This window comes from Rhododendron vialii, chromosome 5a (assembly GCF_030253575.1).
Source record: "Rhododendron vialii isolate Sample 1 chromosome 5a, ASM3025357v1".
Taxonomy (NCBI): Eukaryota; Viridiplantae; Streptophyta; class Magnoliopsida; order Ericales; family Ericaceae; genus Rhododendron; species Rhododendron vialii.
The window spans coordinates 9,812,286-9,836,030 of record NC_080561.1 but is presented as its reverse complement, the minus strand read 5'-3'; the positions used below and the strand labels follow the sequence as shown (position 1 = coordinate 9,836,030).

The 23,745-nt window shown below is 38.8% G+C and overlaps 4 protein-coding genes across 8 annotated transcripts; 1 reads left to right on the top strand and 3 right to left on the bottom strand.

Moving 5' to 3' along the window:
- The first annotated feature begins 4,418 nt into the window (after positions 1-4,418).
- Positions 4,419-6,822, top strand: LOC131325672 (pentatricopeptide repeat-containing protein At2g15630, mitochondrial). Its single transcript, XM_058358059.1, has one exon. The coding sequence runs from the start codon at positions 4,493-4,495 to the stop codon at positions 6,422-6,424; it is 1,932 nt and encodes a 643-aa protein (XP_058214042.1). The 5' UTR covers positions 4,419-4,492; the 3' UTR covers positions 6,425-6,822.
- A 1,274-nt stretch (positions 6,823-8,096) lies between these two features.
- On the bottom strand, positions 8,097-8,719 carry LOC131325710 (uncharacterized). Its single transcript, XM_058358115.1, has 2 exons — positions 8,667-8,719; positions 8,097-8,588 (listed from the first exon to the last, which is right to left on the bottom strand). The coding sequence occupies exon 2, from the start codon at positions 8,580-8,582 to the stop codon at positions 8,211-8,213; it is 372 nt and encodes a 123-aa protein (XP_058214098.1). The 5' UTR covers positions 8,583-8,588; positions 8,667-8,719; the 3' UTR covers positions 8,097-8,210.
- A 1,473-nt stretch (positions 8,720-10,192) lies between these two features.
- On the bottom strand, positions 10,193-15,523 carry LOC131325681 (B3 domain-containing transcription factor VRN1-like). 4 transcript variants are annotated; one of them, XM_058358072.1, is made up of 5 exons: positions 15,102-15,348; positions 12,691-13,336; positions 12,405-12,607; positions 11,558-11,893; positions 10,193-10,332 (listed from the first exon to the last, which is right to left on the bottom strand). In XM_058358072.1, the coding sequence occupies exons 1-4, from the start codon at positions 15,216-15,218 to the stop codon at positions 11,567-11,569; spliced, it is 1,293 nt and encodes a 430-aa protein (XP_058214055.1). In that variant the 5' UTR covers positions 15,219-15,348; the 3' UTR covers positions 10,193-10,332; positions 11,558-11,566. The 4 variants fall into 4 exon arrangements, with proteins under 4 accessions (XP_058214055.1, XP_058214057.1, XP_058214054.1 ...); XM_058358074.1 differs by having other exon boundaries at positions 10,330-10,348; XM_058358071.1 differs by lacking the exon at positions 10,193-10,332 and having other exon boundaries at positions 11,335-11,893; positions 15,102-15,523.
- Positions 15,524-17,520: 1,997 nt separating this feature from the next.
- LOC131325685 (uncharacterized) lies at positions 17,521-23,326 on the bottom strand. Of its 2 annotated transcripts, none has more exons than XM_058358081.1 (5): positions 22,800-23,326; positions 21,121-21,360; positions 19,843-19,926; positions 18,831-18,960; positions 17,521-18,107 (listed from the first exon to the last, which is right to left on the bottom strand). In XM_058358081.1, exons 1-5 carry the CDS (start codon positions 23,075-23,077, stop codon positions 17,796-17,798), a joined length of 1,044 nt encoding a protein of 347 aa, XP_058214064.1. In that variant the 5' UTR covers positions 23,078-23,326; the 3' UTR covers positions 17,521-17,795. The 2 variants fall into 2 exon arrangements, with proteins under 2 accessions (XP_058214064.1, XP_058214065.1); XM_058358082.1 differs by having other exon boundaries at positions 18,831-18,977; positions 22,800-23,292.
- Between the last annotated feature and the right edge of the window lie 419 nt (positions 23,327-23,745).

Genomic DNA, 23,745 nt, shown 5'->3' with positions numbered 1-23,745 from the left:
GACTCCGGTCTTACCAGGTATAGTGCTACATCGGTCTCAGCCCTACGCTTGGGACAACTCATTAATTTAGGTCTAAGAATCGGTCAAGCACGTATCGTTCCCAATACATGATTGTAATGATGTATTGTATGTCTACTCATATTAGGTTGTATTCCTCAATGGCTAGTTCAGGTGGCATCCAGCCAAAAACTGAGCCTCTGTATTACTACACTAGCATAACGCAAGCAACAGAGAGTTATTATTCAGTAGTCTAAGGGCACCTTCACATTGTGCTCCGGATCACTCTCGAGCCATACATTTATGTTGGAATCATAGATTTAGAAGTGCTTTGAGAATGTATGATTGCGGAGTGGTCCCGAGCACCACGTGGCGGTGCTCTCGAACTAATGAATAATATTACCATGCTACAACCCCGCCTCTCTCTCTCTCTCTCCAATTCTACTCGGTAAAATGCAACAAACCATGAAAAATTACTCAAAGAGATGTCATGAGTGCCCCTGAGAAGTACCATTTCAAATATCAACTATCATTACCCAAAAAAACTCAACACTCTTGAAAATTTGGACTGTTTATTTGTCCAATAAAAGGTAGTTAAGATTCTTTATACCATATTTGTCTACCACGACTTCTTGTACCAAAGGTGTGCACAGTACATTTAATGTGAGAAGAACATAATTATAGTTTTTTTCCTTTTTAGGTAGGACTTTACTAAATAATCAGTTGAAGTACTACAAAAGGTGTCGATGCTACTCCATCAGCCATGATATTCAATGATCTCGCACTACACACTATAACCTAAGTCACATAATGCACGGGCAGATGCGGACGCGAGAGCGCGAACATGATATGGTAGTTGTAGTTGATTTGTGGAGCCTTAGGGTGAGTTCACCATATGTTTTTTCTATATATAGACTAATGCAAAAATATCACTGGATATCACCAAAAATATATCTCATTTAGCCCATTTAGTTAAGGAAAATAAGTTGTCTTGAATAGTGTGTGTTTTTTTTAGCTAAATACAACTCGCCCTTTAGTTTTAAGATTAGTAAGCAAATAAATGGATGCAACAAGGATATACACTGTATATTATACAGATCACTTGCATCACTTGCACGTAATTAATTGCAATTTAATGAGAGCTAACGACTTTTTCACGGTTTAAAATTTTTGGGGATGCAACAAGTATGCCTAGAGGTGTCAAACGGGTGCCGTTTGTGGGGTGCCCTTTTTTAATCTTGTTGTGCCGTGTCGTGCCCAATTTAGCACATCTCCAACCGAGTTTCATCAGAAAGAAAAAAAAACTTCGAAAAGTGGAACACAATAGTGTAAAATGTTATGTTATAGTACAAAATAAAAATTAATATTTTTTTTGGTATTAAAATTAGTATTTGGTGTGCCATGTTGTTTCGTGCCTATACCGTGCCCGTCTAGAACCGTGTCGTGCCTAATATTTTTTTTGGTATTAAATCGGTGTGTCTAATATAGTACCACTTTTATATTTGTCTAATCAAATATTTATTTTGTTTTGTTCCTCCGTGGAACCTAAGTCATATAATGAGCACGAGTGCAGATGAGAGAGCACGAGCATAAGAGAGTATTTTTTGGGCTTTTTTTTTTACTTTTTGTTAAGCTTTTCGTTGTAATTTTCTGGGCTAAGCAATTGTCTCTACAAGAAGAATTAGAAAAATATAAAAATGTTGGTTGATATTGAAAAATAAAATTCATATAAGATGTCACTTAGACCCAAAAAAAGAGAGTCAATTTTATAGGATTTTTTTTTTTGTCTTAAGTGAATATTTTTTTTGTTTTTGTGTCATGATTTTGTACTTTTTACACTCATTTTGTCGAGATGAATAATTAATTCAAAAAAATAAAGCGAATCAAATAAAAGTTCAAAATGACAAATAAATCACAAAAACCTAAATAAACAAAAAAAAAATAAAGAGAATGGAGCGAAAATCTAACGTCCTTTAGTAAACTCCTCCTTTTAAGTTTTTAAACTAACGTCCCATTAGTACTTTCTTTTCATTTAGGTACTATGGAAAGAGAAAATCTTGTGTACCGCGAATAGTTGTTTATAACGTTAATCGTGATCGTTCAAAAGTGTTTTGAACGGTCCGAATGTTAATGAAATATTTTAGGGAAAAAGTTTAACTCTTTCCCAAAAAAGTTTTATTTAAATCCAAACCGTCCAAAGCCAAAATGAACGGCTGAAATCGTGGGAAGCCGTGAATAAGTTTCTCTCCTACGGAAATAGATTCGTTAGTACCTATTACACCTATTTATTTTCTTTTTACTTTTTTGGTAACTTTTGAAATCCAAGTTTAAATTGGAAGTTAACTGCCAATTACTCCTATTGATGTATTGTGTGTCTACATGTACATCTTAGGTAGGTACTGCTACATCACCCGCCCACCCCCCAACTCCCTCCCTCTCTCTCCCCTATAAATTCAGTCTAGGATTACATTTATCTCTCACTCTACTCTCTCTCTCCCTCCCCCATGGAAAACATCAATGCCAATAGCAGACAGTGGGCAAAAATGGTAACCTATCGTGAGTGTCGCCGCAACCACTTCACGCAACAAGGCCACTGTGTCGTGGATGGGTGCATGGAGTTCATCTGCGCCGCCTGTCACTGCCATCCAACTACCACAGGAGAGAGGATGTTTCCGTCGCGGTGGATCCCATGATCAACCACCACCTGCTCCACCACATGGCAACTGCCCCTGCTCTGCCAACACATGTCCTGGTCTTTGGGGTTCCCGTAGTACCCTACTACGTGGTCCCCGTCCCTCCACCTCCACCACCGCTGGAAGAAAATCTCAACGATGGGGAGGTGGTAGAGGAGGCGGGATCGATGACGGGAGAGGGCTCAATCGGAGGCTAAGGAGATTTTTATCAAAATTAAGACTGCCTGTTTCCCTACTTTCCTTTAATCTCACTTGCCCCTCATCTCTTTCTGCCGTTTCACATTGACATTAGTAGCCCTACCATGGTTTTCTTTTTCTTACTTAGATAATTACAGCAATTGTGACCTAAGGAGATTTTTATCATGATATTCTCTCTTCGTAGTATGCAAATACAATATGAAAAGTTTGCGATTTGGTATTCATGTTGCTGGTTAGAATTTTACTCGACATGGTTGCAACAAAAATAGGTCCTCTCAAACGCCTACCGGATAGGGATCGAACTATCTCACGACGTTCTAAACCGAGCTCACGCACTGCTTTAGTGGGCAAACAGCCCAGATGCATTCCAATGAACATGCAGTTCGAGGACAAGTTTTAAATATAAACCACGTCTTGTTGCGAAAATAATTTAACAGAAGCCATGTGGTTGAATGGTTTCATCAAACAGTTGGATGAGAAGTTCAAACAGAGGGCGTGGCTTCCACTTACATGTAGATTAACGATTGAACACAAAACAAAATAATAATAAAAAAAGCTTATCAAAAAATAAAAAATAAAAAAAAACTATGAACTATCGGAAAAAACACACACTATTCCGAAAAGGAAAATATGAGCACTGATTTGATGTCGTGCAGCAAAAAAATATATCCGACCAACGATCCTTCGCTATAAAAAAAAAAGTCCTTGGCATTCGTCGATTAATTGAAAGATAAATGGTTTGTAAAAGTACGGAGCCTTAACTACATTTACGTATAGTATAATATACAGATTGTTGCTGTTGTGTCAGGTAACAAATGATTTCAGGGAAAATGACAGCTAAGAATGTGTTTTGATAGTTAATAACCGTCAAAGACATTTTCAACATTAACAAATGTTCTAAGCATGTCATTGACGGATAAATATGTGAAATTGCTGTTGGGTCTGAATGTTAAGCCCAACGTCAAGTTCCTGCGGACATAGGACATAGCCCATGGGCTTGCCCATCTACCTTCTCATGGAGTATATTCCAACTTCCATGAGGGGTGAGAAATTTTCCAGTGCCGGGTGGGCGCGGCCACGTGGTTTCCGTGCATTCATCTCGGCCGTTTAAATGTGTTTTAGATAGTTCAAATTTGTTGGGATTTGATGGGGTATTTTGGTAATTTCTCACTAAAAATTACTCAAAAAAATCTGAGTCGTCCAAAACACGTTTGGACAGTCGAGATGCGTGCACGGGCACCACGTGGCCGTGCCCACCCAGCACTTAAAATTTTCTCCATGAGGGGTTGGTGTAGTGGTTGGAAATTTGAAATTGGTTAGACAAGGCCTGATTCAAGTTCTCATAGTCTTTTATTGGAGCTAAACATACTCCTAACATCACTCACATGTGGTAACATTTTAGCTTCGACCCCAACATAGATGCAATGAAGTCCGTACAGATTGTGGTGTGGTGCACTGGAGTAATACTTCCAGACGAGGTGATGAGATACCATATATGCACTTCCATTTTGTTCACAAAAAAAAAAATTACTCCGTACTAGGATCATCTATACCTTCTCTCTCTGTCTCTCTCGCGCGCGCGCACACGCTCGCAAGAATCAACCATGAAAACCCCCAAATCCTGTGATCTCCGGAAACTCAAACACCACAACCTCACATCCACCTTCGCCACAACGCAAGTTCAGTCCTCTCCACCGTCCTCTTCACTTCCTCTCTCTAACCCCTCCCAAACTCCACCCTCTACCCCTTCACCCCTCAAAACCCCACTCGTATCCCCCCACTCCTTGCAAACCTCAATCCAATTTTCTCAGTGGCATTTCATCAAACACCTTTCGCCCAACCTCGCCCCCGCTTTAGTTTCGACCGCCCTCTTCAACCTCCGCTCCAACCCAGACCTGATTCTCAAATTCATCGACCAATTCGAACTTAACCAAAACAATCTTCCTTACCACTGCATTGCTGTTGTTATACTCGCCCGCCTTCCGTCGCCCAAACAAGCCTTGGATATGATAAAGAGGGTAGTAAGTTCAAGGGTTTCGACAAATAAGGAGGTTTTCGATGAGTTATCAAGTGCCCGCGAGCGATTAGACATATCGAGTTCGATTGTGTTTGATTTGCTAGTGAGGGCGTTTTGCGAGTTGAAGAGAGGTGATGAGGCTTTCGAGTGCTTTTACATGATGAAAGATAAGGGTGTCTTGGCCAAGGTTGAGACTTGTAATGATATGCTGAGCTTGTTTCTAAGGTTGAATAGGACGCAGACTGCGTGGGTTTTGTACGCCGAGATGTTTAGGTTGAGGATTAATTCGACGGTTTACACGTTTAATATAATGGTGAATGTGTTGTGTAAAGAAGGGAAGTTGAAGAAGGCTAAGGAGTTTATAGGGTACATGGAGAATTTAGGGTTTAAGCCGAATGTGGTGACTTACAATACGATTATTCACGGGTATTGTGGGAAGGGGAACCTTGAAGGAGCTCATCGGCTTTTTGAGGCAATGAAGGCTAAAGGGATTAAGCCAGATGCATATACATTTGGTTCTCTTATTAGTGGGATGTGTAAGGAGGGAAACGTTGTGGAGGCATCTGCGCTTATTTGTAAAATGGAGGAAAATGGGCTGGTGCCTGTTGCTGTGACGTATAATGCTTTGATTGATGGGTATTGCAACAAAGGGGACTTGGAAAGAGCTTTTATGTGTAGGGATGAGATGGTGAAGAAAGGCATAATGCCAACGGTGTCGACTTATAATTTGTTGGTTCATGCACTGTTTATGGAAGCTAGGCTGGATGAAGCCAATGGTATGGTTAAAGAAATGGAAGGAAAGGGAATGGCTCCAGATGACATCACTTATAACATACTGATCAATGGGTATTGTAGGTCTGGCAATGCAAAGAAAGCTTTTAGCCTTCATGATGAAATGCTAAGTAAAGGGATTCAGCCTTCACGGGTGACATATACTTCGCTTATTTATGTTTTGAGCAAGCGGAAAAGAATGAAGGAAGCAGATGACTTGTTTGTGAAGATAATGGGCAGGGGTGTTTCGCCAGATGTTATAATGTTCAATGCATTGATTGATGGGCATTGTGCCAACGAAAATTTGGAACGAGCACTTCTTCTTTTGAAGGAGATGGATAGGATGAAGGTTCCTCCAGATGAGGTGACGTATAATACGATAATGCAGGGGCATTGTAGAAAAGGCAAAGTCGAAGAAGCTCACGAGATTCTTGATGAGATGAAGAGAAGGGGGATTAAACCAGATCATATCAGTTATAACACTCTCATTAGTGGGTATAGTAGGAGAGGTGACATGAAGGATGCCTTTAGAGTTCGAGATGAGATGTTGAGTATAGGATTCAACCCTACCCTTCTCACTTACAATGCTCTCATACAAGGGCTGTGCAAAAACCAGGAGGGAGATCACGCGGAAGAGCTCCTCAAAGAAATGGTTAGCAGAGGCATTACTCCTGATGATAGCACGTATCTCACTCTGATTGAAGGGATAGGAAAAGATGACACTTTTGAGGAAAGTAATGGTTCGTGATCAAGTCTTTTTCTCATTAATTCGACCCTGGCAGAAAGAGATGTTACCGAAGAGTTCATGTGTTGAATATTTTGTCATCTGATACTTCGAATCCAAGCCAAAGGGAATTTGCTGCTCAGATGTCTCTCCATCGGAAAATTCTGAAGGTATATGTGGAAAACTTGAAAGAGTTCCATAAAATCGCTTATTGGGGCTTTCACATACCTTCTTGTATGATTGTAGTATTACACAAGTCCCTTGTCAATGTTTTGCAATTTTATTTATTGTACTAAGTTACGGTTGCCTGTTTAATTGTGCCTACCATCATTTAAAGGTGTTCAAAATTTGAACATTTTGTTCAGGCATACTCATGTCTAAGTGTGAATATCCGTATAAAGAGCACCGAAATGTTTTTCCCATGTCTTTGCCTGGGGCAATTCTCCTGTTTGATGGAACAGATGTGGTGCAGGCGTACACTACATGCACATACTGGATAGATAATGCTTAAAGAAACCAAGAAAGGATTGATGATTGTTACATGGGTGTTGCTGGTTGCTTGTTTTGGGCTAAGCAAAGTTATTGGAATGGCAGAGGGACTAGTTCAACTGATGAGGAAACTTGTTACTACTAATTTGCTTTGTGAAGATCTATCTGATATGAGAAGAATTTTAACTTGCTTACTTTGCTATAAAGGTTTATGGCAGACCGAAAAGGTTTATATTTCATAAATCCCAGCTTTACCTGTTCTGATTCCTTGGAAAGGATACTATATACTTCTCCTGCTTTTGTGAATTTCCAATCTCTGAAATTGGCCTGAAAAAGAAACGGCAATTTTCCCCTAGGCCGCTCTCCGTTTGGTCAATGTACCTGGAATATTACTACTTTACATGCTTATAGCTTGTTTCTTAGATGATTAAAGAATTCGCAGAGGGAAACTTCCATTTCTGAGTTCCACATTCTTCAAATTATGCTAGAAGGTCATGCATGGTTGGGTGGTTTCTTTTGCAGTTTGTTTTGTGGAAACACATGCATTATGCACCACATTTTGATTTTGCATGTATTGGACGTAAGCTTGTATATGTATCATACATGCATCCCAATTACGAATACACATACGCACAATTGCATACAGAATATTGACTCCAGTTAAGCTTTTGAGAAAGGAATGGCGAGTGTGCTAATTGAATCGGACTCGGAGCAAGCTCACAAAGCCCTCATTGAAAATGCAAAATCCTCCCGAACTGGAAGCATGATCAGTCGTACTTTTAGGCAGGCAAAATCAAAGCGCAGACCATCTCTCAAGGCTTGGAGCTGAACAAAGTATAGAACTTGCTGTTTGTGAGTTATCTCCCACCTCTGTTAGGCACTTTGTGTTCGAGGACGCTATGGACGTTGGGTTCGTTAGGGACCAGATTCCCTTTGTTTTGTAATCCTGTTTAAACAGTTGAATTTCCGCAGCACCAAAAAAAATATCCTTGCTTCTTCTTTCCCTCTTTATAGTTACGCGTTATTTGAAAAATTACATCGAAACGATGATCAAAGTTTTCCAAGAATATTGCTAGTATCGCATCTCTGTGTATATTCGTGCACGCGCATGTTTGTGTGTGTGTACCAGGCTGCTGTTAAGTTTAGTATTAAGGACAGACCACAATTTTGTGATTATCCTATTCCAGCATAATGCAAAACAAAGGGATTAAAACAGAGAACAGTTTGGTAGCTTGGTTTATAAAGCCAAAACAATACAGTTCTAGTTATATAAATGAAGAATTGACAAAGATACAACAACCATGACACACTACAACAATCCTCACTCAGATTCCTCAACGGCCGCTTCGATTCGAAGGAGGAGGAAACCCACGGCAACTCCAACAAGAACAAGCCCGTTCATGATTGCTGCAATGTTGAATATCTCTCCGGCGGCATTACGGCAGACGGGGAATCCTCTGCCGCCACTCCTCCTTCCCTGTGATGGGTATTCCAAAGAGCAAACATTTTTTGCGAAGGACTGTTTTTCGAAAACAGAGAGGCCGAAGTTCGACACATTGTTGCGTGCTTTAAGCCCATGAAACGAGTTCACCATAGTGTTTCTTTTCTGGGTGGCATGGCTGGAGGCCACGGTGGAAGCAGTGGCGACAACGAAAAATCTCGCCGGAGAAAGGGTGGCTGATGCTGTAGCCATTGAAGTCTGCAAAGGGGTGAGAGTAATTAGAGAATATGTGGGAAGTGTTTCAGTTCAAGTTAGTGTAAAGGTAAAGAAGTTTACCTCTGATTTGAGATGGTGAGATTGAAGGGCTCAGGGAATTTAGAGAAGTAAGGAAGAGAGAGAGAGAGCGAGAGAGAGAGAGGGAGAGAGGGAGAATAAAATGACGGCTTGTGGGTGGAGAGATGAGGGGGGATTGGATAAGGTGAGAAGGGGATGGTTGGTTGGCAAGTAGATTAGATGAGCTTATTTCTTTGGAGAGAGAGAGAGAGAGAAGAGAGAGAGAGAGAGAGAGAGAGAGAGAGAGAGAGAGAGAGAGAGAGAGAGAGAGACTTTTGTACTTAACTTTCAATTCTGGCCAAGAGAAGGAAAACCTTGTGATCATTTAATTTGAACTTTGATGCCCCATTTTGGACAGATTAGTACTGCTAATTTACCTTAAGTTAACAAAGATAAATGAGCTGCATTCATATCTTTTGAGTTGTTTGGATGTTTTAATCAGCATTTTCGGATCCGTAGTCTTTTGAACATGTTTTTATGACTGCAATATATGTTATGTTTCGATTTCAAAAAAAAAAAGAATCAATATCCCAGAGTACTTTAGAAATTTCGTCGGTTGGAGAATTTTTTCAAACGAAACTTGTTTTCAAGCTTCTGTTTTAACAAAGAACTTAATTTTAGACAATAACAGAATCTCCTTTTCATTCTCCAAAAGTATTTCTGCCAAGAAAACAAGTATTGTATTTTACAAGCGTTATGTTTATGTTTCCAGAAACAATTTCGAAAAAAACTTCTTCTATCGACAAGTACAAAAAAACAGGTATCCCTTCGAATTGGCAGATAATTCTCTCTCAAAATTGTGATAATTTTATTAGACAAATAAAATCATCCCAGATACATTATAAAGAAACCAATTAAACAGTACAAACAGGCGAGTACAAACCATACAAACCACTCCGCACATCAACCAACACAACATAACCCAGCAAATAAAAAACAAGGACCCAATGAAACAAAGCAAACAAAACACCCCCACAAAAAAAACAAAGAAAACACAAACGCACCCTCAATGCCCATCACACAAACAACGAAACCTACAAAACAAGAATAAGGAACAACAGAGACAGAAAATCAATATAAAGCTCGGCGTCGTGGGATACGATAAGTGTGAGGGCCGGCACAAGAGTCTTCAACAACCCTTTTCCGTTTACGTTTCCTCTGGTTGGGATAATGCATTGCCTTGTCACTGCCGCAATCAGCCTTGTGGTTGGCATTGGTCTTCCGTTTTCGATTGTTGGGTCGCAGACAAAAGCCTAAAGTCCTCTGATCGATTCCCCCAGATGGCGGTAATCCTTTAGGCCTGCAAATTCCTAGGTCCCATAGCATTCTTCTCCAGACTGTCCCCAATCCCAACGGACGAAAACTCAACATTGCTAAGTTGATGATGTCACCAAATCTTTTAAGTAACCGTGTGCAAATATATACATATAAATTTAGCAATAATTAAGTTCAAATTGGAAACCAAAATTTTAGCACATCGCATACACCATTAACAATCTTAGCAAATAAAATAAAATAAAATCCGAAAATCTTAAACCCTATTCTAAACCCGTGAAGCTACTAGAGGAAGATGATGCTTTCAGCTGGCCAATTTTGTAGCTCTTTCACAATCCAAATTCCAGTCTTCTTTAAGAATACAGCTTAGGAAACATATCCACTCTTCATAAAACTGTATTCACCCAGTTCTTCAGCAAAGAATATTCAATTTGAGGGAATAATACAACTCATAGTAAAAGAATGGAAATCCAAAGACATGGGCTTTCCACCGTTAAAACTGGGCTGTCCACCGTTAAAACTGGGCTGTCCAGTCACCTTTCCAGATAAATCAAACATTCAATCCGAACAACTTACAGGAATTTTTTCGCAAGGAAATCAAACCTATTTTTGAACACAAGAACAAAAACCAAAACTGGAAATCAAACCTATTTCCAGACAAAGAAGACAAAATACCAAAACTAGACTGGTCCGTCATAGAAAACGAATGTATCACCCATCAACAATCTGGGCAAGATGAGGAGATGATGGGTGAAGGATATTCATGATATTAGGGTCAAGCTGCTCTTGCTGGGTCAAATAGGAATTGATGGTTATCTTGAATAGGAAATCGTTGGCTTTAAGAAGATCAGAGAACAGAGCCCTCATTCAGGAAAAAGGAATTACAAAATGTAATAAGACCATGATACTCCAATCACTCAGAAAATAATGCACTTTCTATGAGAGACAGAAAGACAGGAGGGATCAGTTTGGTCGAACTTGTTTAATCTGTAACAGTTACGCTGAAAACTGTCTCATCATTTTGATCTGGTTCTTGTATAGATTACATATACAAAAAAACATTTCTGGTATCTACATGCAATAGGAATTAGTCAGATTCAGTTTTTTTTTTTTTTACTTCCCCAGCCCCATGAAATTAGTCCTGTATCAAGTTGAGCCACCATGCTTAAGCAATCTCAGAAACAATACTACTTACAAAGTTTTCCAAATTAGTCCTGTATCAACACTTTTTCCCACTTAATGAACATTCAATCATTTGATAAAGTTTCAAGACAAAATGAACAGGTGATTTTTCCCGACACTACTTGGACTAAGCCAGTAAGTCGGTCTGTGACCTCATTAGCAAGCATTTACATAAATGTGGAGGCAGAAGCACCAACTACGTATAGATAAAGGAGACGCTAAGAGAGATAATATTACAAAGTGAAGAAGGTTGTGAGAAATCCACTACATTTCTCCAAACCGGGAGATTTTTTACAATCAAGCATCAATTTGGGGCCCAACGGAAGAGAAATAAACAAATTTTTGAACTTCCAAACAACTAAAGTCCCGACTACGAAGATTAAAAGTTTAATACCCACTTAAACAAGTTAACGAGCTGGCTAACAAAGAAAGCTTACCCAGAAGTTTCACCGATTCAGATTATAATCAATCACGAATTGGCTGGTTCGTTCAAGATGTTCCTTTGGGAGTTGGTTCACAGGTCCTGCATCTTCAACAACACGAAAGATGGTAACCCTCAGCACAATATCCTCCACCTTGATCAGCTCAAAAACACAAACATCTCCTTCCTCCAATTTGTTATCCCTGACAAACTCAGGCCACCCCTTGCTTAACTTAGCGGAGCCATCTCTCCACATGCACTTGACAGGCCACTTTTCACCATCAGAAACCTGAAGGGTGATGAATCCTGAAACTCCCCCAAGATACTTCTCAGCAAAGGAGGATGGCATATGCTGCATAAGCACAATGGTTGTGAGGTAAGAATCCGTTTAAGGAAAATGCAAGATTAGGTAAAGCACGTATCACTTTGAAAAAGGATCCTCTCATGTGATTTCCTTGTATGAGGAGAATAGAGCCCACCATGGTTCTGGTTGAATAATCCAAGCTGTTCATCTTAAAGGTCTCGATAAAGTTATCATTCACGCCAAAAAACTGGCTTAATCGAACATATATAGCCACCTCTAAAAATCAGATTTATCTTAAGAGAAATGGCGTTCAGAATCAATGGTTGTTTCAATTCTGACTATCCATTCATTTTGAGACAACTATAGTTCGACCAGGCATTTATTGATAAAAGAACTCATCAATGTGGATTCTTTTCAAGATTAACCTGTTTTTTGCATGGATGAAATACACATTGAGACATACAAAATGAATGGATCAAATTGTAAGATGAGACCAGAGTGGGTTCCATTACTCCGAGGATCACATGGGAGGATCATTGTCATATACTTAACAGCTCACCAAGCCAATCCCCTTATATACATAGGACCGTCGCAGGATAACCCTGCATAGTGGATTTTCCGAAAGAAACATTTTGGATGCATTAAGCACTCTCTCTTTTTCTTCGGGTGTTACTACTCTCCACTTCCTCAAGAAAGTCCTATCTGTTTCAGTGCCAGGAGTTTGTACTTCGCTTCCACGTTTAGCTGAAGCTTCGACTTCACCTGTATTTTATCACATTGGTTATGGCAGATATAGGTTCACAGAGGATCATAAATGAAAGAGTATGTAATTACAAAGAACTTACGAGATCCAGTTCCGCGCTTTCTTTTTTTGGGTTTTACAGGTATTTGATTCAATGATTGCACTCTGATTTCATATACTGACTTCATAAGTTCACTGTTATTGCACTGAATACCTATATCTCGAGTGGATCCGCCTATGGAACGGCCTGAGGAAGATTTGCTTTTATCATGCTCGCCGTTTGCTAAATCAGAATCAAAAAAGGACTTTACCAAGTTCTGCAGCAATGGAGGATCACCATTTTTTCCAAGCCTTTGCTGGTCTACAGTTTCTGGAAAACCCTTGTTTTCGAAAGATGCAAGCGTCCGAAACACATCATCTTCTGCTTCTTCCATATAAGGTACTGGACATCGGTTACTGTAATTGGGTCCTTGAGAACTACTCATGGTGTTATATTGATATTTTATCTCAGAAGAGGCGATGTCAAATATGTTTACCCTGAAAACTGAATTCCCTTCATATGTGAAGATTAGAAGGTATCCCACACGGATACACTGATGTTCGACAAATTCGTTCCAACCATTGGTGAACCAAAACTTGTTGTCAATCTTCTGTAATCCAACTTGCCAAACACAACCATTAGGAGTTGTGAGAGTAGCAACAACACGGAGATCATTCCTAATCATATCGGTGAACTTGCCAGGAATCTTCTGTAGGATCAAACCAAATTCACAGGTTTGGTTAGGTAAACAAGAGGGAAATGAATGTATATTTATAAAAAGTTCCATTTTGTGTTTAGTTACACATAAAAGATATGCATCGCGAAATTAGTACTTTCCCTTACATTTCCCACATCATTTTAAGACAAATCCAAGATCCAAACAAATCAATAACAAAAGCTCGTAAGAACGAATAAACACGGAGACACATAAACATAAATATTCCTCACACACGTTTAAAATCTTCACTACATTATCTCTAACACAAGAAGCTGGTCTAGGCTATGGTGACAAAGAACCTCTCTCAGGCAAGGCCACTTCCACTCCGGCAGAGTAACCCCGAAAACGTAAGCCATAAGCCACTCACAATTCATAGATATGGAATAAGCAAACGCGTTGCCCGAGTTGAACCCAAATACTTCCGAGTTCCTACTTACAAGTGATATACAACCTTAAACCACAGGCCACACCACGCTCTTGGGTTTCAATTTGGCCAAATTGATCTCAAGAAGAAACATGCCCATCTGGAAAACATAAAATTTTTTTTTTTTCTTTTCAAAAGTTCATTATGGGCTTATTACTTGTTAATTATTCAGAAACAACAATAAGAAAAATACCAGAAAAAGGTTCAATTTACTCTCCCAGGTTTGCCCAGGTTTTCCCGGTAACCAAACAGGCTTAGGGTTTTCCCATTTCTTTGTGTTGAAACAAGGGTTTTCCCACTAACTAAAAACACAAAACAAAACAAATGTGAGAAGTTAATCCCCATCAACAAATCCCATTCCTTTTTTTAATTTTCATCAAATCATTGTTGGGGTATTACTTATTAATAATTCACAACCAACAATAAGGCGAATCTCAGAAAAGAGTTCAATTTCCCCTCCCAGATTTTCACCATAACCAAACAAGTTTAGGGCTTCCTCCATTTCTTTGTTTTAGAAAGCACGGTTTGCGCGCTAACTCAAAACACAAAACGGAACCTATGTGAAAAGTTAATCCCCATTGACCGAAATTCCATCTTTTTTCCATTCTCATGCAATTATTATGAGGGTATTACTTATTAATGTCCCAGAAACAAAAATAAGACAAATCTCAGGAAAACAAAATCCAATTTCCAAGCCCAGTTTTTTCACGGTAACGAAACCGATTTAGGGTTTTCTCCATTTCTTGGTTTCAAGAGCAAGGTTTCCGCACTACCTTTAAAAAAAAAAACAAAAAACAAACAAACAGACAGACGCAAAAAATTCCATATCTTGATTTGCAGTCCGTTCTCTTTGCAGTCTGTCTATGCTTTTCTTATTGTTGTTTCTGAATAATTATAAGTAATACCCCCATAATAATTCGATGAAAATGAGAAAAGATGGATTTTTGGCAGGGTTTTCTCCATTCCTTGCTTTGCAGTCCGTTCGCTTTACCAATATACTAACCTTCTCTGTCGAATAACCCTTTTCACTGCCGATACAGGTTTAGGCTTAGGCTTTAAACAGTAACTAAAAGCTAGTAATCCCCATCGACCAAAATTCCAATTTTTTTCCATCTAATTACTGTGGGGGTATCACTGATTAATAACAAAAAATATCAGAAAAATTGTTCAATTTCCTCGCCCAGGTTCTTATGGTTTAGGGTTTTCTCAATTTTTTGCTTAAAAGAACAGGGCTTTGGGCACTAACTGAAAAACCCAATCGACAAATACTCAATTAGGAGAGAGAGAGAGAGAGAGAGAGAGAGAGAGAGAGAGAGAGAGGAATTTAGTTACCAGTTTCTTGTCGTGAATAATAGAAGGCACGATCATGCGGTAGAAAATCGAAGACTCGTTCGCCGGAAAACTGGGCCGCCGGTGGACGGGGTCGCCGAGTTCTCCGTGGTGGCGCATCGTTTGAGCCGCCGCCGCCGCCGGGGATTTGGGGGTTTCTCGAACGATTCACGGTGATCGAGCTGCCTAGGTCAACTTCATTTTACCCCGGCACAGCTTGCCCGAGTTCTGTCCTGGGGAAAAGGTAAAGTTGGTGTCCAACTTGGGGCCCACATTTTTGGGGAAATTTATGCTTCGCACCTTTAACTTTGCAAGAAATCCCAACTTAATCCCTTGAACCCAGCGAGGGTTGTCTCCAGAGAGGGGGGACTTGCTCCCCACCTTGGACTTCGAGATGCGAGTTCCATTTTTGGGATAAGCCAACCAGTTGAGAGGTACTACCTCCGTCCCAATTTAATTCTCATTTTTGAAAGTTTATGTCACTTTTCAATTGATTATATCTTGTAATTTATAATATTTCAAGTAATTTTAAAAACATTGTATTATAGAACGAACCGAGATCTATCAAACAAAATCTATATTGGATATAAAATTCATTATCAATTTAAAGATATAACTAGTTTTTTTATCCGATTAGAATAAAACTGTAACAAGTAAATTGGGACAGAAAGAGTAAAAGTCAATGTAAGTAATCTCATGGATGTGTCCAGTGGTCCCCTTCTAACTACTTTTTGTGAACCTTGGTTGCTTGTAGCCAACTCTAGGTAGATTAGTCTTATTCTGGTTGGATGTATTGATAGTCTTATAAACGTGTCCAGTGGTCTCCTCCTAGCTGCTTCTAACTACATTTTGTGTGTGTTGGATGCGGGGATACCTTTGATGTGCCACAAAAAAAAAAAACACTTGAATTTGAATACACATAAGACAGATAATTGAGCCAAATGAGCCAAGCAGTGAGTTGTTCGAATTTGGTAAGCACTTAACGAGTTTTCAAATTCGGTAAGCCCTTAACGAGTTTTTAAGATGCATTTAACATTGACAGTAAGCACTTGACTTGACGAGTTTTTAATGGATTCATATCAGAAGGAAATTGACAATTAAGTTTCTTCCAAAACTTGACCATTTGTCCCTCTATGATGTGCCAGAGTTTTGCCAACTCCATCTTACTTTTCAAGAGAAAAAAAAACTACCACCATGTAATTTCTGAGTAGATAGTCATCTGGAAAGTCTTTGGCAGTAAATGTTCCAAAATGTTTGTCCAATCTGCAAAACGAGAGCATAAAAATAATTCAAGTTTTGCAAGAAAAATTTAAATTTTTTTCAACAATTTACTAAATCTCATAGAGTTCTTTTAGCCCCGTTTGATAACCCTCCAAGTGGTTGAGATTGGATTAATAGAGTGGAAGTATTATCAATACTTTGTTTGATTTCCCAAAAATGGTTCGGACTATCAATCCGGTGGGATTGCTAAGACCCCAATTTGGAGGTATTGCTAATACCCTCTTGGAGATGATATTGGTAGTCTCATCCTAAGAGCATTCGCATTGTAATAAGCAAATGGATGTGAATAAGCAAATTTAACAACAATGCTCAAAAAACACCCCACATTGTAATAACCAAAGTCACAAGTTTTTTAGTAAATAACCAAATTCCACCAATTCCATGACCAAACTTAACAACTTTTACCAATAACCAAACTCAACAATTAAATTCAAAACTCAATAACTTAAAAACACCTCATATTGGAATCGTCTCATCAAGACGAATAATTTGGTGTGGTCGGGTACGTGATTAAAACTCGTTTGCGATTGGACAAATGTGCATTGTGTATTGTGAGGTTTTTTTTTGGTTAGAGATACAAAAATAACCAATGTGGAGGTAGATGTTGTTAAGTTTGATTATAGATTAAATGGATAATCAAATGCTGACGTGACACATTTTGATTATTGATTTTGATTAGTACCATTGAGGATTGCTCTAACCTCTCCTCATTATCAATTCATTATCATTACCAATCTTTTCTATCAATCCAATCTCATCATTTAATCACATCTCAAACAAACATAATATTAATAATCGCATCATCGAATCCCATACAAACATACTCATTATCAATCCCTTCTCATTACCAATCCATTCTTATTACCAATCCTAATCTTATTCTCATCTCCTTACGAATCTCATCCATCTATCACTGTTATCAAATGAGGCCTCTTTTATGAAAAAAAGTTTGAATTTTTTCTTAAAAGAAATGCATTTTTTTTAGTTTTCGTTTTAAAAACCGGACAAACATTTTGAGACGAATGGAGTAAAAAAAGAAAAGAAAAAAGAGTGCTAGCTTTCTCTTCGTCACGAGGAACTTGCTTTAGAATGGTTATGTGCAGATGAGGAAACTGGAAACAAAGCTATTAACACACGAGCGAATGTAAAGGCTCGGAACTAGCACAAATGAAGATCATTTGATTACATTGACCATATTTCTAACTTTACCCGAGGCAGGTTTCGGTGAAGCAAAATAATCATACAAGATTTTTTTCACCATGCAATAGTATGCTATCCTGCTATGAATCCAGAAATAGTTCATACCGTTACAAAAATATTACTCTAAGCCGGTTGCTTCTGCATACACACAGCAGCTATTAGCAATTCTTTCTAGCCAAAAAAGATGCACGTCTTCAAAACCTCTAATTCGCCAAGTCAATCATCTCCACTCTCGTGGTCACTCTCCTCATCACTGCTATCGTGTTTGTCACTCTCCTCTTGATACTCATCATCGCTGTAGTCCTCTTTGACATTGTTGCCCTCCTCAGATTTCGGGTCTGGGATTTCCTCGGGACTGCTAGGCAAGTCAAGAGCCTCAGCGTGCAATGGCGACTTTGCTTCTATGTCGAAAGAGGGTGATTTATCCCCAGGAATGGAACCTTCAGCAGAAGGTTCTTCCTGCTTTGGCCGAAACTGACGAGTTTGAATGAGATAATGTGCCACAGACTTGAAGCCAATTTTTGTGACCTGGAAAAATGAATAGTCAGTTGCACACACTCCTCTTATTATGCTCGAAAAGGATAATTGACAGTTTTTAGACAGGATTCTGGACCCCAGAATGATGTAACAGTATCTTTTTAAATAATAAGCCGCCTTCATGGGCAATTTGCTTTAAGTGATACAATCAGAACTTGCCATGGTATTTTCTACTAGTTTTTTTCAGTAAAATTCTGATTCGGAACTTCAAAATCAAAAACATGCTCCATTGGACATTCAATCAGGATTGTCAGATACTGATATTCACAATTAGCACCACAAGAACAGTGGGGATGAGGGCAATGTGCCTTTAAACTGTTTATCATCTTTACCACTTTAACATGCACTTCAACACATCTGATGGAGCATCCATTCACTCTGTAAGACTAACAAAACACTTGACACAAAATCTAGTCCCACTTTTCACCATGTACCACACATTTTTAAAATCTCCAATGGAGATGCTCTTAAGGGCCTACCTCCTCTACCACAAGGCCTGTTGTCTCCTGTTAGACATCCAGACCACACAGCCCTGAAAGGGAATACTATCATCAACTAGAACAGACACAGGCATATATTGACTCACTATTTTACCATCCAAGTTGCTTCCATTAGGAATCCAATAACAAAGAGAGTTTTGACCCAGTGAGGAGCAAATGCGGGCAAAGCATTATATGATAGAGAAATACAACTATACAAGCTCAACAAATTTACCTTTTTGTAGAGAGAAGAAGTAGGTGCCCATCCTTTTGCCCGTCTACAACGGCTGCAGTTACAAATTCCTCGACATACAGGGCAAATCCAACTTGGATTTTGGTTTGCTTCCAAAATATTTTCCCCATATCTGTAAAGTGGTAGAAACTGAATACAGTTTAATAGTTCTACACCAGGTGTGGCATTTCTAGGGCCATCTTGGACAAGTAACATAACATGCTTCAAAATGCCTTCATATTATCCCTTTTTGCTATGTTTGGACGACCGGAATCTTGAAGAGATAGAGGAATATGATTACCCACAATCAAATTTCTTGGAACTTAATACTTGCAGTAACTCCATTTCAGTGTTTGGATTACTTAGGTAATCTCGTTCAGGAAACATTTACTTGAGTCTCCATTTCTTTTTCATATAGATTGAGCCAATAATCCAAGATTACCATGGGTTAAAGAAGGGATCATATTTCCACTTAGTCTGCTTAGGTGATTCCTCGTTGAATATATCATTTGGAATCACATTCCTATTACTCAAGATTTCCGCCATCCAAAGTGAGTCAAAGTTTAATTTTATAAACAAGTATCCTGGCTTTTCCATAATTTTAGGCGATAATTGGAGGATTGCTCAATGAATTAATGATTTCAGGACGGTGAAACATCCTACTACTTGATGAAAAACTAACACAACTACTGAACCAAAAAATAACCAGGTTTTGTAATTAGCGAACTCCTGATCTGTTTTACCTCCTTACTATAAAAACACAGTACACAGTACTTAAATGAGCATCTACAGATCAACTTAATTTAGCTTATCTAATACCATTTCATGACTCTTAACAGCCTTTGCAAGTGACCACAGGCTTTTGCACCACAAAGTATTGTGCATGCATGCACCATGCTCAGATGAGAAATGTGAAGATGGGTCCTAAAGAATTTGCTTCTTGGATTTGATTTTTCACGATATCAGCAAGAAGTTTCCTCAGACTTTAATAGGAAAAATAAGTTTTCTAATTTACCTGGTGTATAAGCAATCGCCACAAAACTGCCCTTGAACTGATGTGCATGTACTGCAGCTGGTGCGATGACCAAGAGTTTTCTGCCTGTAAGAAATCAGGAAATAACTGGTTATGATTCCCTGCTTATACTTGATAGGAAACAGAACCTATCTCGTATGTAGAAAGGAATAATACAAACAGTATGTGATACAGTAGCAAATCATCAATGGCAATCAAAGAACAGGGTTCTGAGATCAGAACGATTGAGGCATAGAGCCCAGTTTTCAGATCTTAAGCTTCTCCATTAACTTAAAAGAAATATATGAAGATAAAAGACACCACTGACATCGCGCGCAAGTAATGACCGCACATTCAGTAACTAATGATCCTTGCTTAAGATATCAAAGAGTATTACTCTCAAACAATCTAATAAACCACAACGGGCGTAGTTGCGTAGATCATGATAAAGAAAAGGAAAACATTTTAAGTGCTTAATAAATGATCCTTCATGTGCAACAATATCATTTTCTTTAATTTACCAGTTTGCTCACAAAAAAAATGGATAGGAACATTCCTTTTCCAATGAGGGTTAAGCCATTGCCTCGTAGAGGAACCACTTCCATACAAATCCAGCTAATCTACTTAATTACTCCAATCTTTGAAAAGACCAATTGATGCATGACCAAGTATCATACAAGCTTATACCCATTCTCCTTACAGATGAGTTGTACTTAGCACTTCTATTTCAGTGGAGTTTGCCCATTGAACTCAAAATATCACTGTCATAAGTTTCTTGAGGCGGTGCATGGGTTGTCAATTAAAAAAAACTCAAAGTTTCGATAGGCTCAAGGACTGCGAGCATAATTAGGACGAAGGCCATCGGATGAAACTAGAAGGCATTTTTTAGCAATTGATCCTAATGGAAGATAAATTAGCTTGCTTATTGTTTCACTGCAATCTTGCTTTTTTCCCCTATATAACTGGGTGTCTAGGCTACCTTACGCACAAGTCAGCTTATTCCGGGGTCCGAAAGTTAGAGACTGAGCAAACCTCCATTAGCCCAAAGAGTTTTTTGCTAGCAGTGAATTCAGTCTTGGTTTAATTGTTTCTACCACAACAAATTAACTAAAGCTAGAACAATACACCAGTTGGCAGATAAAATCTTTACTTACCCTTTTTTGGTCACAGTTGCTCTATCCAATATCCACATTATTCTAAACTTGAAGAACTCCCCACTTAAGAATCAAGAAAATATACAATGTTTTCCATAACAAAATACCAAGAGTAAAAGCTCAATACCTGCATTGATGGCAAGATTTCCCGTAAAAAGGATCATATATGCGCTCCCCATCTTCTCCATATCCATCCACCATCAGAGTCCATGCAGTCTTGGAATCACCCAAAAGCTTCATATCCTCTTCTGTGTAAATCTCAGGCTTTGATCCTTCTTCTATATGAATCTCTATCTCCTCGCTCTCCCTTGCCTTCTTCTTCGGAGTACGTTTTTCCACATAAACAACCCGCTCCACAGTCTGCAACCTACATAACCCACCCTATGTAAAAAAATACTCTCAAATCCTAATAGAATCTCCAGCCCTTACTCTTTTGTCCACCTAAACTCAAAAGTTGAGTAAAAACCCCTCAAAATCAACTCCACTCCTTGACTCAAACTTATTTTAAGGTGAGTTTTTACTCAAATTTTAGAAGACTATTTTGTTCCTCTCAAATTTACAACTATGTCATTAACGAAGCTTTTACTCACTTAGATCTGAATTTGCCCATCAGAAATTTTAGAAGGCTATTTTCTGTCTCTCAAATTTACAATCGCGCCATTAATGCGGCTTTTACTCAAATTTATGCTTAGACATGAATTCCATTGGAGTGCTTCAATATCAAATGAAGCTTTAACTCAACTTTTTACTCAAATTTGATTAAAAAGCATGGGCAAACATAACTTCGAGTCGGAATAATGCCCTAAAACCATCTCCACTCCCTTATTCGTACGCACATCAAAGTAAGTTATACTCAATTTTTAGCCAAACCAAGGGACTAATTTTTTTCTCAAATATTTCAAGGCTACAGTGCGACTTTCAAATGTATTATTCTGTCATTAACAAAGCTCCTACTCAAGTTTCTGCTTAAATTTCAGGTGCCCATTTAAGTGCTTCATATCAAATGAAGTTTTTTACTGAAAATATTAGGAAACAATAAGAAACACGAAAATAAACTACCTGTTTGGATGCTGGGAAAAATGAGGGAAAGAAAATTAAGATTTTGCTTTTCATTTTCATTCTCTGGCTTGAGAATTCGAGACAGGTCCAAAATCCCTAGTTTGGGGAGTAAAAGTATAGATAAAGGATCAATGCTCTAAGGGGCCAAGGGCATCCCCAGGACTCCTCGCTCAAATCTGAATTCAAACTTACCTTCGAGTTGAAAAAACCCTAAAGACATCTCCACTCCACTACTCTTGCGCATTTGGAAATGGGTTATACTCAAAATTCACCCCAACTCTGTGGAATACTCTATTTTTCAAGGCAACATTTTTTTTTTTTTTATAACCATAGTATCCGGGCCAGATTACGCTCAACTCGACTAATCTTGAGGAACCTTAAACTCACCATCCACTAGCAAGGGCCCTACTTGAAGCCACAACAAATGCCCAGAGTTGATAGCACCCAAGAGTTTCGAACCTGAGACTTAAGAGGGAGCAAACCCTAAATCTCAAGCCTTAGACCACCACTAGGCTAACCCCTTGGAAGTTATTTTCAAGGCTACATTGCGACGCTCTTTCACAAATTTCTGCTTAAATTCGCATTACCATTTAAGTCCTTCATACCAAATTAAGTTTTTGCTCAAAATTTTAGCAGTAAAACACGCAAAGAAACCACCTGTTTGGATGCCGAAAAGAAAAAGTACTGTCCAATTCATTTTCTTTTTCAGGAACCAAACAGGAAGGGAAAAAGAAGAAGAGAGAATACCGAGAGGAGCGCCTGGGGGGATCAGAAGAGGTTGAAGAAGGCTTTTTCTGAGAAGGGTCTTTCTTGAGACGCTTTTTGGGTTCTGGCTTGAGATTGCGAGAAAGGTCCAAAATCCCCAGTTTCTGCAACCTCTCCATGTTCTCTTTGATTCTCTGGTCTCTGAACTGCTCGTACCCTGAAACTGCTTCACTTTTCTTCTTCTTCCCCTCATTTTCCACCACCAACTCTTCTTCTTCTTCTTCTTTTTGGGGCTGACCCCTTATCCTCTTCTCCCCCATTCTCCTCTCTCTCTCTCTCTAAAATAAGGTGACGAAGTAAAGTACTGATCGACTATGAACTGAAGCAAGTACTGTACTATAAGTAGTGGTGGTTTCGAGAAACGAAAAGTTAGGGGGAATTGGCGGGATTCTTTTGGGGTGTGGCAATGGAATGGCGGGACAAGAATTGGACAGTCGATTGGAATTTTTTGGGTAAGTGGGAGTCGGGGAATTGGGTTTTACAGTCCCATTATCCGGGTTTGGGAGCGGATGCGTGAGTGTTAAAGTGAATTTCAAATTATTATTATTTGGAGAGTGAAAGATTGACAGGGGGCAAAGGGTCTTGCAATTTACAAAAGGAGGAGTATGTTTTTGGAGAAAAAATTGAAATAGTCCCTGTAGTGAAGTATTTATGTTAATTTTGTTCTTTTAGTTGTAATTGGCTCGATTTACACTCTGTATTTTTCATTTTGTTCCAATTTGGTCCAATTACTAACTTCCGTTAGTCCGCCGTTAGTCCTTTAAACAACAAAATCATATGGCTCCCTTTTTTGGAGTTAAAATAGACTCGTTCGGCTAAATAAGCTAACTAGCTTATTTTTTTTTTTATCCTTATTGAAATTTTTTTCGTATTTGTTAATGTTTCATCAATTTTTTTGGGTTATTGCATCGTCATGACGAGAGGAATC

Excerpts from the sequence above, each read along its gene's own strand:
- LOC131325672 (XM_058358059.1), top strand. The coding sequence starts at position 4,493 with ATGAAAACCCCCAAATCCTGTGATCTCCGGAAACTCAAACACCACAAC.
- LOC131325710 (XM_058358115.1), bottom strand. The coding sequence starts at position 8,582 with ATGGCTACAGCATCAGCCACCCTTTCTCCGGCGAGATTTTTCGTTGTC.
- LOC131325681 (XM_058358071.1), bottom strand. The coding sequence starts at position 15,218 with ATGCGCCACCACGGAGAACTCGGCGACCCCGTCCACCGGCGGCCCAGT. Across the intron at positions 12,608-12,690 it reads AAAGCGCGGAACTGGATCTC|GTGAAGTCGAAGCTTCAGCT; the intron begins GTAAGTTCTTTG and ends GATAAAATACAG. Across the intron at positions 11,894-12,404 it reads TATATAAGGGGATTGGCTTG|CATATGCCATCCTCCTTTGC; the intron begins GTGAGCTGTTAA and ends GTGCTTATGCAG.
- LOC131325685 (XM_058358081.1), bottom strand. The coding sequence starts at position 23,077 with ATGGGGGAGAAGAGGATAAGGGGTCAGCCCCAAAAAGAAGAAGAAGAA. Across the intron at positions 18,961-19,842 it reads GGCGATTGCTTATACACCAG|ATATGGGGAAAATATTTTGG; the intron begins GTAAATTAGAAA and ends ACCACTTTACAG. Across the intron at positions 18,108-18,830 it reads CTTCTTCTCTCTACAAAAAG|GTCACAAAAATTGGCTTCAA; the intron begins GTAAATTTGTTG and ends TCATTTTTCCAG.